The sequence below is a fragment of the Oncorhynchus gorbuscha genome, linkage group LG17 (assembly GCF_021184085.1).
Source record: "Oncorhynchus gorbuscha isolate QuinsamMale2020 ecotype Even-year linkage group LG17, OgorEven_v1.0, whole genome shotgun sequence".
Lineage (NCBI taxonomy): Eukaryota > Metazoa > Chordata > Actinopteri > Salmoniformes > Salmonidae > Oncorhynchus > Oncorhynchus gorbuscha.
The window spans coordinates 58,036,105-58,053,978 of record NC_060189.1 but is presented as its reverse complement, the minus strand read 5'-3'; the positions used below and the strand labels follow the sequence as shown (position 1 = coordinate 58,053,978).

Below are 17,874 nucleotides of genomic sequence, written 5' to 3'. Positions count from 1 at the left end.
CCTGTCGCTGTGCGACTGCTTCTTCCGCGACATCTTCGTCGCGTCCATCCTGTCTTCCATGTCTCCTGTGTCAAGCCCTTTCTTCGCACCCCGTTCGTCTTCCCTCCCCCCTCCCGTCCTTGTCGAGAGCGCACCTATTTACAAGGTACATAAGATCATGGACATGCGTTCTCGGGGACGGGGTCACCAATACTTAGTGGATTGGGAGGGTTACGGTCCTGAGGAGAGGAGTTGGGTTCCGTCTCGGGACGTGCTGGACCGTTCACTCATTGATGATTTCCTCCGTTGCCGCCAGGATTCCTCCTCGAGTGCGCCAGGAGGCGCTCGGTGAGTGGGGGGTACTGTCATGTTTTGTCATTTATTATCTTGTCTTGTCCCTGTGCTTCCCATTCTATTCGTTTCCCTCTGCTGGTCTTATTAGGTTCTTTCCTCTTTCTATCCCTCTCTCTCCCCCTCCCTCTCTCACTCTCTCGCTCTCTCTTCTCTCTATCGTTCCGTTCCTGCTCCCAGCTGTTCCTATTCCCCTAATCAATCATTTAGTCTTCCCACACCTGTTCCCGATCCTTTCCCCTGATTAGAGTCCCTATTTCTTCCTTTGTGTTCCGTTCCTGTCCTGTCGGTTCCTTGTCTAGAATTCACCGTGCTGTGTTTGTGTATCGCCCTGTCGTGTCGTGTTTTCCTCAGATGCTGCGTGGTGAGCAGGTGTCTGAGTCTGTCTGGTTCAAGTGCCTTCCCGAGGCAACCTGCTGTTCACCTGCTGTTCAAGATCGAGTCTCCAGTTTGTCCTCGTCATTTCGAGTGAAAGTTGTGTTTTTTTGTTTGTAATTACTTTACTGGATTAAAGACTCTGTTTTCGCCAAGTCGCTTTTGGGTCCTCTTTCACCTGCATGACAAACATAGTCAGTGAAATGCTAACTAATCTCCTGTGTAAATTATGTAAAGAAACACATGCCGTTGAATGGTGGTTTGATACTGTAGATCCTAACTAGCTTCCTAACAGCTGAAAAACCTTGGCATTGGTTAAAGAGCCTTGACATGACAAATCAATTGCAACAAATATCTATAGGCTGTTTCCAAAGTGGAGTCCTCATTTCACAGGTGGCCACCTACCGCCTGACTGAAGACCACATCCCTCCTCTGCTTGAGGAACAGTCCCTGGGGGATGCTGCAGGCCGCCTCCTGCAGCAGGACGAAGGTCATGGCCCTCCTGGCCCGCACCACCACCTCCGCGACGCACTCCTTCAACCTCACCACCAGAGGGCAGAGCTGCTCCCGCCAATCCCCTTCTGCAACATACATGTCAGGAGAAGACATGAGAACCATATATTACACAGTTTATGTTGGAATCTTGATGTGTCCTGATTTCACTACATCTTTAGTTATGCTGATTAAGGAGCCTAGAAATGCATCAGCATTAAAGACGATGAGAATTGTTGATGAAAATGTTAGGTTGCCATCTTGAAGAATGTTTCAAAACTTCAGTTACGGTATGTTCTCCAAGGACTGAACACCCTTTCCGTGGTTTGTTTAAATGTTTGAGAAATGTTTTGCAGCTGGTTGCAGCTCTACCACATCTAATTTAGTTGCATCTAAATTATTTGTTTATAGTTTAGACAGTTTGTTTAGCTTCTAGGGTCTCCAATTTAGAAACAATTGTGGATTCAAAACTTATCTGAAGCAAATATATATCAAACATCAGTGGGGTCAAGGTAGGGGTCAAGGTAGGGGTCAAGGTAGGGGTCAAGTAGGTAGGTGTTTCATAATGACTGTTGGATACTGCAGTATGAACCCAAGAGGCTGGTGTTTCATAATGACTGTTGGATACTGCAGTATGAACCCAAGAGGCTGGTGTTTCATAATGACTGTTGGATACTGCAGTATGAACCCAAGAGGCTGGTGTTTCATAATGACTGTTGGATACTGCAGTATGAACCCAAGAGGCTGGTGTTTCATAATGACTGTTGGATACTGCAGTATGAACCCAAGAGGCTGGTGTTTCATAATGACTGTTAGATACTGCAGTATGAACCCAAGAGGCAGGTGTTTCATAATGACTGTTGGATAATGCAGTATGAACCCAAGAGGCTGGTGTTTCATAATGACTGTTAGATACTGCAGTATGAACCCAAGAGGCTGGTGTTTCATAATGACTGTTGGATACTGCAGTATGAATCCAAGAGGCTGGTGTTTCATAATGACTGTTGGATACTGCAGTATGAACCCAAGAGGCTGGTGTTTCATAATGACTGTTGGATACTGCAGTATGAACCCAAGAGGCTGGTGTTTCATAATGACTGTTGGATACTGCAGTATGAACCAAGAGGCTGGTGTTTCATAATGACTGTTGGATACTGCAGTATGAACCCAAGAGGCTGGTGTTTCATAATGACTGTTGGATACTGCAGTATGAACCCAAGAGGCTGGTGTTTCATAATGACTGTTGGATACTGCAGTATGAACCCAAGAGGCTGGTGTTTCATAATGACTGTTGGATACTGCAGTATGAACCCAAGAGGCTGGTGTTTCATAATGACTGTTGGATACTGCAGTATGAACCCAAGAGGCTGGTGTTTCATAATGACTGTTGGATACTGCAGTATGAACCCAAGAGGCTGGTGTTTCATAATGACTGTTGGATACTGCAGTATGAACCCAAGAGGCTGGTGTTTCATAATGTTCCATGTCTCCTGGTCCATTTCCAGACTGACTGTTTTCATAGACGTGAAAGGATAAGAGATTGTATGGCTTGACAGACTAAAGCTGACCAGGAGGCCCTCCCGCAACCCCTAAAAATCTGAATAAAACAAAATATATTAATACAAAAAATATAGCATTTTTTAAAAATATATTTTTCTCACAAAAGTAGTGCACTGGGCCTTTACTATTATTAGCGACCATATAGACCTCAATAGTGGACTGATATAGACCTCCGTAGTGGACTGATATAGACCTCCGTAGTGAACTGATATAGACCTCCGTAGTGGACTGATATAGACCTCCGTAGTGGACTGATATAGACCTCCGTAAATAGACCTCCGTAGTGGACTGATATAAACCTCTGTAGTGGACTGATATAGACCTCCGTAACTGATATCGACCTCTGTAGTGGACTGATAAAACACTGATATAGACCTTAAGTGGACTGATATAAACCTCTGTAGTGGACTGATATAGACCTCTGTAGTGGACTGATATAAACCTCTGTAGTGGACTGATATAGACCTCTGTAGTGGACTGATATAGACCTCTGTAGTGGACTGATATAAACCTCTGTAGTGGACCGATATAAACCTCTGTAGTGGACTGATATAAACCTCTGTAGTGGACTGATATAAACCTCTGTAGTGGACTGATATAGCCTCTGTAGTGGACTGATATAGACCTCTGTAGTGGACTGATATAAACCTCTGTAGTGGACTGATATGAACCTCTGTAGTGGACTATAGACCTCTGTAGTGGACTGATATAGACCTCTGTAGTGGACTGATATAAACCTCTGTAGTGGACTGATATGGACCTGGACTGATATAGACCTCTGTAGTGGACCGATAGACCTCTGTAGTGGACTGATATAGACCTCTGTAGTGGACTGATATAGACCTCTGTAGTGGACTGATATAGACTTCCGTAGTGGACTGATATAAACCTCTGTAGTGGACTGATATAAACCTCTGTAGACCGATCCTCTGTAGTGGACTGATATAAACCTCTGTAGTGGACTGATATGGACCTCTGTAGTGGACTGATATGGACCTCTGTAGTGGACTGATATAGACCTCTGTAGTGGACTGATATAGACCTCTGTAGTGGACTGATATAAACCTCTGTAGTGGACTGATATAGACCTCTGTAGTGGACCGATATAAACCTCTGTAGTGGACTGATATAGACCTCTGTAGTGGACTGATATAGACCTCTGTAGTGGACTGATATAAACCTCTGACCTCCGTAGTGGACTGATATAAACCTCTGTAGTGGACTGATATAGACCTCTGTAGTGGACTGATATAGACCTCTGTAGTGGACTGATATAAACCTCTGTAGTGGACTGATATAAACCTCTGTAGTGGACTGATATAGACCTCTGTAGTGGACTGATATAGACCTCTGTAGTGGACTGATATAAACCTCTGTAGTGGACTGATATGGACCTCCGTAGTGGACCGATATAGACCTCTGTAGTGGACCGATATAGACCTCTGTAGTGGACTGATATAGACCTCTGTAGTGGACTGATATAGACCTCTGTAGTGGACTGATATAGACTTCCGTAGTGGACTGATATAAACCTCTGTAGTGGACCGATATAAACCTCTGTAGTGGACCGATATAGACCTCTGTAGTGGACTGATATAAACCTCTGTAGTGGACTGATATGGACCTCTGTAGTGGACTGATATGGACCTCTGTAGTGGACTGATATAGACCTCTGTAGTGGACTGATATAGACCTCTGTAGTGGACTGATATAAACCTCTGTAGTGGACTGATATAGACCTCTGTAGTGGACCGATATAAACCTCTGTAGTGGACTGATATAGACCTCTGTAGTGGACTGATATAGACCTCTGTAGTGGACTGATATAAACCTCTGTAGTGGACCGATATAGACCTCCGTAGTGGACTGATATAGACCTCTGTAGTGGACTGATATAGACCTCTGTAGTGGACTGATATAGACCTCTGTAGTGGACTGATATAGACCTCTGTAGTGGACTGATATAAACCTCTGTAGTGGACCGATATAGACCTCCGTAGTGGACTGATATAGACCTCTGTAGTGGACTGATATAAACCTCTGTAGTGGACTGATATAGACCTCTGTAGTGGACTGATATAGACTTCCGTAGTGGACTGATATAAACCTCTGTAGTGGACCGATATAAACCTCTGTAGTGGACCGATATAGACCTCTGTAGTGGACTGATATAAACCTCTGTAGTGGACTGATATAGACCTCTGTAGTGGACTGATATAGACCTCTGTAGTGGACTGATATAGACCTCTGTAGTGGACTGATATAAACCTCTGTAGTGGACTGATATAAACCTCTGTAGTGGACTGATATGGACCTCCGTAGCGGACCGATATAGACCTCTGTAGTGGACTGATATAAACCTCTGTAGTGGACTGATATAAACCTCTGTAGTGGACTGATATAGACCTCTGTAGTGGACTGATATAGACCTCTGTAGTGGACTGATATAAACCTCTGTAGTGGACTGATATAAACCTCTGTAGTGGACTGATATGGACCTCCATAGCGGACCGATATAGACCTCTGTAGTGGACTAATATACAGTTGAAATCAGAAGTTGACATACACTTAGGTTGGAGTCATTAAAACTCATTTTTCAACCATTCCACAAATTTCTTGTTAACAAACTATAGTTTTGGCAAGTCGGTTAGGACATCTACTTTGTGCGTGACACAATTTTTCTAAAAATTGTTTACAGACAGATTAGTTCACTTATAATTCACTGTATCACAATTCCAGTGGGTCAGAAGTTTACATACACTAAGTTGACTGTGCCTTTAAACAGCTTGGAAAATTCCAGAAAATTATGTCATGGCTTTAGAAACCTCTGATAGGCTAACTGACATTATTTTAGTCAATTGGAGGTGTACCTGTGGATGTATTTTAAGGTCTACCTTCAAATTAACATGGAATAACATGGGATAACATGGAAAAACAACCCATTTTTGTGCAGTACTAATTTCCCATCCTTACAAACCACTTAATGTAAATGTACATTACTGTATTGTACATAGGCTGGTCATCTAGGTTTGTACCTGTTGACTTTCCATCACCATGAAGGAAAACAATGCAGAATACAGAAATGAAGTACATTGAGACATCAATCATCAGTTGGTAGAGCATGGTGCTTGCAATGTCAGGGTTGTGGGTTTGATTCCCACGGGGGACCAGTACAATAAAGTATGAAAATGGAAGCTCTCACTACTGTAAGTTGTTCTGGATAAGATGTCTATTAAAATGGAAAAGGAATGAATAGACCATTTCAGTTTTTACATCGAAATAAGTTGCATTTGAACAGTACTTCAAGAAACTAGAAAACATACAGTACTGTGCAAAAGTTTTAGCAGATGTGAAATCATGTTGCAAAGTAAGAATGCTTTCAAAAACAGACATGTTAATAGATTATATTTATCAATTAACAAAATGCAAAGTGAGTGAACAGAAGAAACATCTAAATGAAATCCATATTTGGTGTGACCACCCTTTGCCTTCATAACAGCATCAATTCTTCTAGGTTCACCTGCACAAAGTCAGAGATTTTGTAGGCATACAGTCTAAATATATGATTAAACAATTATACCAAACAGGTGCTAATGATCATCAATTCAATATGTAGATTGAAACACAATCATTAACTGAAACAGAATCAGCTGTGTAGGAGGAATAAAACTGGGTGAGGAACAACCAAACTCAACTACGGTGAGGTTGCTGAAGACAGTTTTCTGTCAAAAGTCATACACCATGGCAAGACTGAGCACAGCAACAAGACACAAGGTAGTTATACTGCATCAGCAAGGTCTCTCTCAGGCAGACATTAAGGCAGACAGGTCTCTTCCAGGCAGAAATGTCAAGGCAGACATTAAGGCAGACAGGTCTCTCTCAGGCAGACATTAAGGCAGACAGGTCTCTCTCAGGCAGACATTAAGGCAGACAGGTCTCTTCCAGGCAGACATTAAGGCAGACAGGTCTCTCTCAGGCAGACATTAAGGCAGACAGGTCTCTCTCAGGCAGACATTAAGGCAGACAGGTCTCTCTCAGGCAGACATTAAGGCAGACAGGTCTCTTCCAGGCAGAAATGTCAAGGCAGACATTAAGGCAGACAGGTCTCTCTCAGGCAGACATTAAGGCAGACAGGTCTCTTCCAGGCAGACATTAAGGCAGACAGGTCTCTTCCAGGCAGACATTAAGGCAGACAGGTCTCTCTCAGGCAGACATTAAGGCAGACAGGTCTCTCTCAGGCAGACATTAAGGCAGACAGGTCTCTTCCAGGCAGACATTAAGGCAGACAGGTCTCTCTCAGGCAGACATTAAGGCAGACAGGTCTCTCTCAGGCAGACATTAAGGCAGACAGGTCTCTCTCAGGCAGACATTAAGGCAGACAGGTCTCTCTCAGGCAGACATTAAGGCAGACAGGTCTCTTCCAGGCAGACATTAAGGCAGACAGGTCTCTCTCAGGCAGACATTAAGGCAGACAGGTCTCTCTCAGGCAGACATTAAGGCAGACAGGTATCTCTCAGGCAGACATTAAGGCAGACAGGTCTCTTCCAGGCAGACATTAAGGCAGACAGGTCTCTTCCAGGCAGACATTAAGGCAGACAGGTTAAGACATTAGGCAGACAGGTCTCTCTCAGGCAGACATTAAGGCAGACAGGTCTCTCTCAGGCAGACATTAAGGCAGACAGGTCTCTTCCAGGCAGACATTAAGGCAGACAGGTCTCTCTCAGGCAGACATTAAGGCAGACAGGTCTAGGCAGGCAGACAGGTCTCTCTCAGGCAGACATTAAGGCAGACAGGTCTCTCTCAGGTCTCTCTCAGGCAGACATTAAGGCAGACAGGTCTCTCTCAGGCAGACATTAAGGCAGACAGGGTCTCTCTCAGGCAGACATTAAGGCAGACAGGTCTCTCTCAGGCAGACATTAAGGCAGACAGGTCTCTCTCAGGCAGACATTAAGGCAGACAGGTCTCTCTCAGGCAGACATTAAGGCAGACAGGTCTCTTCCAGGCAGACATTAAGGCAGACAGGTCTCTCTCAGGCAGACATTAAGGCAGTTAAGGCAGACAGGTCTCTCCAGGCAGACATTAAGGCAGACAGGTCTCTTCCAGGCAGACATTAAGGCAGACAGGTCTCTCTCAGGCAGACATTAAGGCAGACAGGTCTCTCTCAGGCAGACATTAAGGCAGACAGGTCTCTTCCAGGCAGACATTAAGGCAGACAGGTCTCTCTCAGGCAGACATTAAGGCAGACAGGTCTCTCTCAGGCAGACATTAAGGCAGACAGGTCTCTTCAGGCAGACATTAAGGCAGACAGGTCTCTCTCAGGCAGACATTAGGCAGACATTAAGGCAGACAGGTCTCTCTCAGGCAGACATTAAGGCAGAAGGGTCTCTCTCAGGCAGACATTAAGGCAGACAGGTCTCTTCCAGGCAGACATTAAGGCAGACAGGTCTCTTCCAGGCAGACATTAAGGCAGACAGGTCTCTTCCAGGCAGACATTAAGGCAGACAGGTCTCTCTCAGGCAGACATTAAGGCAGACAGGTCTCTCTCAGGCAGACATTAAGGCAGACAGGTCTCTGTCAGGCAGACATTAAGGCAGACAGGTCTCTCTCAGGCAGACATTAAGGCAGACAGGTCTCTTCCAGGCAGACATTAAGGCAGACAGGTCTCTTCCAGGCAGACATTAAGGCAGACAGGTCTCTCTCAGGCAGACATTAAGGCAGACAGGTCTCTCTCAGGCAGACATTAAGGCAGACAGGTCTCTCTCAGGCAGACATTAAGGCAGACAGGTCTCTCTCAGGCAGACATTAAGGCAGACAGGTCTCTCTCAGGCAGACATTAAGGCAGACAGGTCTCTCTCAGGCAGACATTAAGGCAGACAGGTCTCTCTCAGGCAGACATTAAGGCAGACAGGTCTCTTCCAGGCAGACATTAAGGCAGACAGGTCTCTCTCAGGCAGACATTAAGGTAGACAGGGGTTTCCAGATGTGCTGTCTAAGGTCTTTTGAAGAAGCACAAAGAAACGGGCAACGTTGAGGACCGTAGACTCAGTGGTCGGCCAAGGAAACTTGCTGCAGCAGATGAAAGACACATCATGCTTACTTCCCTTCGCAAAGGGAAGATGTTCAGCAGTGCCATCTGCTCAGAATTGGCAGAAAACAGTGGGACCATGGTACACCCATCGACTGTCCGGAGAAGTCTGGTCAGAAGTGGCCTTCATGGAAGACTTGCGTACCTCCGACGTGGAAACAAGGCCAAGTGACTCAACTATGCACGAAAACACAGGAACTGGGGTGCAGAAAAATGGCAACAGGTGCTCTGGACTGATGAGTCAAATATTTGGCTGTAGCAGAACAACAGTGAAACATGGTGGAGGTTCCTTGCAAGTTTGGGGCTGCATTTCTGCAAATGGAGATGGGATAATTTGGGATTTGGTCAGAATGAATGGTCTCCTCAATGCTGAGAAGTACAGGCAGATTCTTATCCATCATGCAATACCATCAGGGAGGCATCTGATTGCCCCTAAATTTATTCTGCAGCATGAACTATCAGCGTAAAGAAGAACGAGGAGTCCTGGAAATGATGGTATGGCCCCCACAGAGCCCTGATCTCAACATCATCGAGTCTGTCTGGGATTACATGAAGAGAGAGAAGCACCTGAGGCTGCCTAAATCCACAGAAGAACTGTGGAAAGTTCTCCAAGATGTTTAGGCCAATATACCTGCCGAGTTCTATCAAACTGTGTGCAAGTGAAGACCTCCCTCTGATTCAGAGGAGACACATTTCAGTTGAATGCATTCAGTTGTACAACTGACTAGGTATCCCCCTTTCTTCCATGGCTCCAATGCTGTGACGAAGCCTCTACATGTGATGGTGTGAGGAACACCATTGTGGAAACTTTTAATATCGTTTTTTTCCCACTGACTGCCTATGTCAACAAAAGCCAGGTTTTGAAAACACACTATACACACATTCAACCCTTCCTCTTCCCACCGGTCCCTGTCAAAACAGACAAACTCCCACAATGCCTTGTCAATGGGAGTCTTGGCTGGACCAATCACAGCCCTCAGCCTGAACAGCGCCACAGAGAAAAAAAACTCATTAATCTTCCCTTTCTCTTCAAACAGTTGAGGATGACCACTCCCTGTGTCTGTTCTCTACCTTAATAAAATGCTGCAGGTCCTGCTTACTTCCTGTGTCTGTTCTCTACCTTAATAAAATGCTGCAGGTCCTGTTTACCTCTGTGTCTGTTCTCTACCTTAATACAATCCGGTAGGTCCTGCTTCCTCCCTGTGTCTGTTCTCTACCTTAATAAAATCTGGTAGGCCCTGCTTCCTCCCTGTGTCTGTTCTCTACCTTAATAAAATTCTGTAGGTCCTGCTTACCCCTGTGTCTGTTCTCTACCTTAATAAAATGCTGCAAGTCCTGCTTCCTCCCTGTGTCTGTTATCTATCTTAATAAAATGCTGTAGGTCCTGCTTACTCCCTGTGTCTGTTCTCTACCTTAATAAAATGCTGTAGGTCCTGCTTCCTCCCTGTGTCTGTTCTCTACCTTAATAAAATGCTGTAGGTCCTGCTTCCTCCCTGTGTCTGTTCTCTACCTTAATAAAATACTGCAGGCCCTGCTTCCTCCCTGTGTCTGTTCTCTACCTTAATAAAATCCGGTAGGTCCTGCTTCCTCCCTGTGTCTGTTCTCTACCTTAATAAAATCCGGTAGGTCCTGCTTACCTCTGTGAATGTTTGGACAAAGACGTGTCACTAGATCGGCTGCCATGCTCATACACAGTAATGATTCACCAACATGCACACGCACACTATCCTGATATGGGAGCCAACACCTTCGCCCAGTCAGGCTTAAGCTTGCACCATTCTGCCAACCACTTGGCATTAGTAGAGACACGACACGCCCTCGTCTGAGCAGAGGCCTGAGAGAGGATTTGATTGGATGCAGGGGAGATAACGTCTGGGTGTGAATAACAAGAGGTCCTTGCTCCACTTCTCTGTGGTTATTTATGCACTTTCTCCTTCTTACCTTAATTCCAGTGGAGGCTGCTGAGGGGAGGAGGGCTCATAATAATGGCTGGAACGGAGCGAATAGAATGGCATCACGCATATGATGTAGTTAGCTGTATGCTCCGGTCATTACCACGAGCCCGTCCTCCCCGACTAAGGTGCCACCAACCTCCTGTGCTTCATTCGGTCATTTCTGAGAGTCTGAGTGTGTGTGTGTGTGCAGATTTTGTGCAGACCAAATACTGGCTGTCGTGGGACGTGACTGCCACCCTATGGTGAGAAGGAGTTAAGACCGAGGACGAGAGCTTGTGCCATCTAGATACATCCAGGTTGGTATTGCAGGACTATATAACTGTATGTAGGTGATATCAACATGGCAAGACAACACCAATAGATCTGGGACTAGGCTATAGGACAATGTTATGGGTGTAGAGCCGTGTTTTTCTGTTAACTCTTACTTGAGTCACTCTTTGATATACGACACATTCAGCGGTGAAACTCTTACCGGGGTTGTGGGAGGTGATGACGTCAGCCAGGACCTGCTTAGGGATTGGTTGTTCCTGGTTGTTGTTGATTGGTTCCTGCTCCTGGAGCTTGTCCACCATGGCGATGACACAGTTGAGGCTCTTCGCCACGTCGGCCCACACCCTGTCCTAGAGGAGACAAACACAACATCAGCACCTGGCCTGTGTGTGTGTGTGTGTGTGTGTGTGTGTGTGTGTGTGTGTGTGTGTGTGTGTGTGTGTGTGTGTGTGTGTGTGTGTGTGTGTGTGTGTGTGTGTGTGTGTGTGTGCGTGTGCGTGTGCGTGTGCGTGCGTGCGTGTAAAGGAAAGATGTCAATCTGCATGTTTATTTTAATTTTATATAACTAGGCAAGTCAGTTAAGACTTATTTACAATGACGGCCAAGGAACAGTGGGTTAACTGCCTTGTTCAGGGGCAGAACGACAGATTTTTATCTTGTCAGCTCGGGGATTCAATCTTGTAACCTTTCGCTTACTAGTCCAACGTTCTAACCACTAGGCTACCTGCCGCCCCATGTGATCTGTCTGGAAGACCAATCCACGTTCCACACCTGTCTGTTAGCGAACCACGATGTTCAAGGTACTATTTGATCCCAAAACATAGAATGTAATAAATAATATCAACCATGTTAAATATGGATGTATATCTCTGCCTTGGGCCACTACAGTGGGTTTGAGTATGATTGGATGTTGGCTGTTCAAAGCCCTTATCACCAGATTTCTACTAGCCTTTAACTCTCAATGTCTCAAAATCAAATCGGTCACAGAAGCACTATGAAGAGTTTCTCTACTCTCAGTAGATGGCAATTGCAGCCTGCTTGAAGAGATTAACTCTCAAAGTGCTTTTCTACTTTGGAGTGGAAAGCCTCCAAACTCCTCTGTTTCGTATTGTCCTCATAATACCCACCTTTTTTTCATTGATTTATTCACTTTCTGCCTGTTGGGGAAAGTAATTAGGCTTGCCAAGCATGGCTTAGTGTGTGTGTGTTGGAGGGCAGTTTGGATGTCCTTTGTCTCAGAGGTGAGTGTTTTTGAACTCTTCTCAAAGGCAGACAGTTGTTTGATGGCTGATTAGGAATTGTAGTGTGTGACTCCGGCTAAGTCCCTGCTGTCAGCTCTGGCTTCATTGGACTGAGTCCCCATCGTTTCTATTAACCCGCACGGCACGCGCACACACCGTTTCTTAAGACTTCTGTAACTGATACTAACATTTATTTATCAACAGATACAGCCAATTTTAGACTTGCACTGGCAAAGAGGGAGAGAGAGAGAGAGATAGAGAGCGAGACCGAGACAGAGAGTGAGAGAGACAGAGAGAGTGACAGAGACAGAGAGAGTGAGAGAGCGATAGAGAGAGAAAGACAAACAGAGAGAGTGAGTGAGCTTTGACTATGTACAGACTCAGTGAGCATAGCATTGCTATTGAGAAAGGCTGCCGTAGGCAGACATGGCTCTCAAGAGAAGACAGGCTATGTGCTCACTGCCCACACAATGATGTGGAAACTGAGCTGCACTTCCTAACCTCCTGCCAAATGTATGACAATATTAGAGACGCATATTTCCCTCAGATTAAAACAGACCCACAAAGAATTTGAAAACAAGTCCAATTTTGATGAACTATTGGGTGAAATACTAGTGTACCATGACAGCAGCAAGATTTGTGACCTGTTGCCACAAGAAAAGGGCGACCAGTGAAGAACAAACACCATTGTAAATACAACCCATTTTTATATTTTGATTATTTTCCTTTTTGTACTTTAACTATTTGCACATTGTTACAACACTGTACATAATATGACATTTGAAATGTCTTTATTCTTCTGGAACGTCTTTGAGCGTAATGTTTACTGTTCATTTTTTTATTGTTTATTTCACTTGTTTTGGCAACGTTAACATACGTTTCCCATGCCATTAAAGCCCTTGAATTGAATTGAGAGAGAGGAAGAAGGGGGACAGAGACCCACAGACAGACAGAGCAGAGCAGACACAGAGTGAGATGATGGTATAGAAACAGCAGGACTTGCCCATTCCTCCTCGTCGTACTCCTTATGACACGGTATGGAGTCCTGGCGCTTCAGAGGAGCCTGCCCGTCTTCTCTGATGGGAGCCATCTGGGAACCACCATCCACATTATTACACACCACCACAGGGCTGTCTGTAGCCGATGGCTGCCCAGGACTGTGGCTTGGGTTCTGGGGTGGACTCTGGCCTTGTTGACCCCTCTGGCTGGGACTAGGGTGGTCCTGGTGGCTGTGACCCTGGTGGCCTGGCAGGGTCTGGTTCTGGTTCTTCATAACATAGCCGGGCTGTGCAGCGTGGAGGGCCAGCAAGGCGCTCTTCACCAGCTCGTCTTTGAGCGCGTGCACAAACTGCTCCGTCTGCAAGAAATCAGAGGGAAGAGAGGGAGATTGAATGAGTGGGATGGGAGGGTGGTGAGGTAGGGAGACATACAGACAGAGAGCGAGATAAAGGGAGGCAGAATGAAAAAGAGAGAGAGGGTGAATGAGAGTGCCAGAGAACAGGGGAGAGGGAGAGGAGTTCATCAAAAACTGTGTGTGTGTGTGTGTGTGTGTGTGTGTGTGTGTGTGTGTGTGTGTGTGTGTGTGTGTGTGTGTGTGTGTGTGTGTGTGTGTGTGTGTGTGTGTGTGTGTGTGTGTGTGTGTGTGTGTGTGTGTGTGTGTTTAGCGGGCTAGTAAAATTAAGGAGTGATGGAAGATTAGCTTTCCTCCTCGCTAGCCTTCCCCACCGTGTTCGCTGGCGCCAGGCACCGGCAACAACGTCAACAACAAGAAACAATTCAATTACTCCTTAGTGAGCCCTCTCGCCTCCGAGGGGTAGCTACCTCCTTTGTTCTCAAATTCACAAGCTGCTGAATGCTGATGATCATCCAGAGCCAAGACGGCTCGTACCCCGGCACCACAGATAAGGGCTCTCAGGAATAATTGAGTTAGCATCGCAATAAGCAATTCTATTACCACAGCAAACCACATGCAGTCGAATATGACACATGAGCAGAGATCCTTTGAACAGGCGAACAAGAGAACCAATGAGAGATTGAACAAATGAATGCGGCATACGTTAGTAAACGAAACCCACCTGGAGCATCTCTCCTCTCTGAGGTGAGAGAGGGTAGAGAGGAATCTGTGTACCTCTCTGAGGTGAGAGGGTAGAGAGGAATCTGTTTACCTCTTTGAGGTGAGAGGGTAGAGAGGAATATGTTTACCTCTCTGAGGTGAGAGGGTAGAGAGGAACTTGTTACCTATATAAGGTGAGAGGGTAGAGAGGAATCTGTTTACCTCTCTGGGGTGAGAGAGAGGAATCTCTGAGGTGAGAGAGGGGTAGGTGGCACTTTGGATGTTGGAGGGCTTGTACGGAAACAGTGTGAGACTGGAGAATGGTGTCTTTGTCCCTTAGTGGCTATCTAGACTGTAGTTGCTCCTGGAAGACCTCTGTGTTTTCAGGGATCTGTTTCAGTTTTATATCTGCAAAGTGATCTGATAAGGAACAACCTGTATGTCTGTATATTAACTGAACAGAACAAAAACCCCTGCTTGCGCTGGGAGTCATAGAGGCCTGGTTTTGGCAGACAGCCTTTCTTGTAGGGCTTTACCATACAGGGTTATGGTGGTGGTTGAATAGTACATGTGTGAACAAACAGTAATAGAGTGGGATTCCATTCCATTCACTAACTGCATAATGTACAGTATATAGATTACATTATAACTGTCAATGAATCATTTTAGGTGTAACTCTGGATTGAAATACATAACTTGATTAACATTTGGTGCAAGTTCACATTTACTTCAATTAGGAGAAAACTTTATCAACACGGATACTCGCATGCACACACTTCCCCACAACCCAACCCCACACACTTCCCCACAACCCAACCCCACACACTTCCCCACAACCCAACCCCACACACTTCCCCACAACCCAACCCCACACACTTCCCCACAACCCAACCCCACACACTTCCCCACAACCCAACCCCACACACTTCCCCACAACCCAACCCCACCACTTCCCCACAACCCAACCCCACACACTTCCCCACAACCCAACCCCACACACTTCCCCACAACCCAACCCCACCACTTCCCCACAACCCAACCCCACACACTTCCCCACAACCCAACCCCACACACTTCCCCACAACCCAACCCCACACACTTCCCCACAACCCAACCCCACACACTTCCCCACAACCCAACCCCACACACATCCCCACAACCCAACCCCACACACTTCCCCACAACCCAACCCCACACACTTCCCCACAACCCAACCCCACACACTTCCCCACAACCCAACCCCACACACATCCCCACAACCCAACCCCACACACTTCCCCACAACCCAACCCCACACACTTCCCCACAACCCAACCCCACACACTTCCCCACAACCCAACCCCACACACTTCCCCACAACCCAACCCCACACACTTCCCCACAACCCAACCCCACACACTTCCCCACAACCCAACCCCACATACTTCCCCATAACCCCACACACTAATCAGTGAAGCAAAAAACCTCAATAGGATCAAAACTCCCACAAAAACCCCAAAGGAACTTAAAATGCCAAAATCCATATTCAAACAGATATGTGCTTATCTTCCACGACGTTCATTTGCAATCGATGGAAGACATTTAGTTTTCATTGGCTTCCACATTGACTCAGATAGTTGATATTCTAATAGACTAACTCACAATGACTCAGATAGTTGATATTCTAATAGACTAACTCACAATGACTCAGATAGTTGATATTCTAATAGACTAACTCACAATGACTCAGATAGTTGATATTCTAATAGACTAACTCACAATGACTCAGATAGTTGATATTCTAATAGACTAACTCACAATGACTCAGATAGTTGATATTCTAATAGACTATCTGAGTCATTGTGAGTTAGTCTATTAGAATATCAACTATCTGAGTCATTGTGAGTTAGTCTATTAGAATATCAACTATCTGAGTCATTGTGAGTTAGTCTATTAGAATATCAACTATCTGAGTCATTGTGAGTTAGTCTATTAGAATATCAACTATCTGAGTCATTGTGAGTTAGTCTATTAGAATATCAACTATCTGAGTCATTGTGAGTTAGTCTATTAGAATATCAACTATCTGAGTCATTGTGAGTTAGTCTATTAGAATATCAACTATCTGAGTCATTGTGAGTTAGTTGCTATTCTAATAGACTATAGTTGATAGTTGATATTTTAATAGACTAACTCACAATGACTCAGATAGTTGATAGAGAATAAACCTGGAGACTCTCTCAGTTGTTTGCATTTCAGGTAGATTTGAAAGTAGTGAACCATTCTTAGGGGAGGATTGTCTATACCACATATGTCAGAGTCAAGGCCCGCGGGCCACATCCGGCCCGCGAGAAGGTTTTTTACGGCCCCTGGGATGATCTTGATTTATTATTAGAACCGGCCCGCAGACCGCAGCAAGCCGGCAGCCCGCAGATCTTTTACACGCACCAATACTACATTTCCCACAATGCAACGGTGACGCACCGAGCAGTAGGCTGCTTCATTTCAATATTTATTGGCACAGCAGTTGTCAGCATCACAGTAAAATTAACTTTCAGATACCCATCAAAAATGGCAAAACGGAAGGTGGACACTGAGAACCGGGGTTTCAAACAAGGTGGGAGTCGGAGTATTTGTTCACGGAGGTAGCTGGAAAACCTGTGTGTCTTCTGTGTGGAGAAAGTGTGGCGGTACTGAAAGAGTATAATCTGAGACGACATTATGAAACGAAACACGCGGACAACAACAAGAATATGGACATGGAACAAAGGCTACAAAAGGCAGAGGAATTAAAACGAGGCCTCAAATCTCGACAGGCTCTGTTCAAAAAAGCCGAATCACAAGGCCAGGCTGCTGTCAAGGCCAGTTTTATTTTGGCAGAAGAGATCGCTAAATCAGCCCGGCCATTTACGGAGGGGGATTTCATCAAAAACTGCATGATTAAAGTTTGTGACGAAGTTTGCCCAGAAAAAAGGCAACTCTTTTTAAATGTGAGTCTGAGCAGAAACACCATTGCCGAGAGAGTAGACCAGTTGTCCATCAATCTAAAAGAGCAGCTTGTGAAAAAGGGAAAAGATTTCATTGCATATTCCTTGGCTGTGGATGAGAGCACCGACATTTCTGACATTGCCCAGTTGTCAATTTTCATCCGCGGAGTGGACTCCAGCCTAAGCGTGACAGAGGAGTTTTTGGCTTTACGTCCTATGCATGGCACAACTACGGGGCATGATTTGTATGAAGAGGTGTCAAGATGTGTAAATGAGATGGAGCTGCCTTGGGAAAAACTTGTGGGTTTGACAACCGACGGAGCACCTGCGATGTGTGGACACAGGAGCGGACTGGTGGCGAAGATACGGGAAAAGATGCAAGAGGAAAACGCGACAGGTGAGCTGACAGCTTATCATTGTATCATACACCAGGAAGCGTTGTGCGGTAAAGCCTTGAAAATGGAGCATGTAATGAGCATCATCACGCGCACAGTTAACTTTATCAGAGCCAAAGGTTTGAATCACCGCCAGTTCAAGGCATTTCTGA

The 17,874-nt window shown here is 45.5% G+C and overlaps 1 protein-coding gene across 9 annotated transcripts in view; it reads right to left on the bottom strand.

The window, feature by feature from the left end:
• The window catches only part of LOC124001345 (type II inositol 3,4-bisphosphate 4-phosphatase-like), a 282,847-nt gene that overhangs the window by 30,321 nt on the left and 234,652 nt on the right, over positions 1-17,874 (bottom strand). For all 9 annotated transcript variants that reach the window (XM_046308075.1, XM_046308066.1, XM_046308067.1 and 6 more), the window contains 3 exons: positions 13,312-13,665; positions 11,270-11,417; positions 1,111-1,286 (listed from right to left, as the gene is read on the bottom strand). In XM_046308075.1, the coding sequence (XP_046164031.1) occupies positions 1,111-1,286; positions 11,270-11,417; positions 13,312-13,665 (678 nt within the window). The remainder of the gene's footprint in view (positions 1-1,110; positions 1,287-11,269; positions 11,418-13,311; positions 13,666-17,874) is intronic.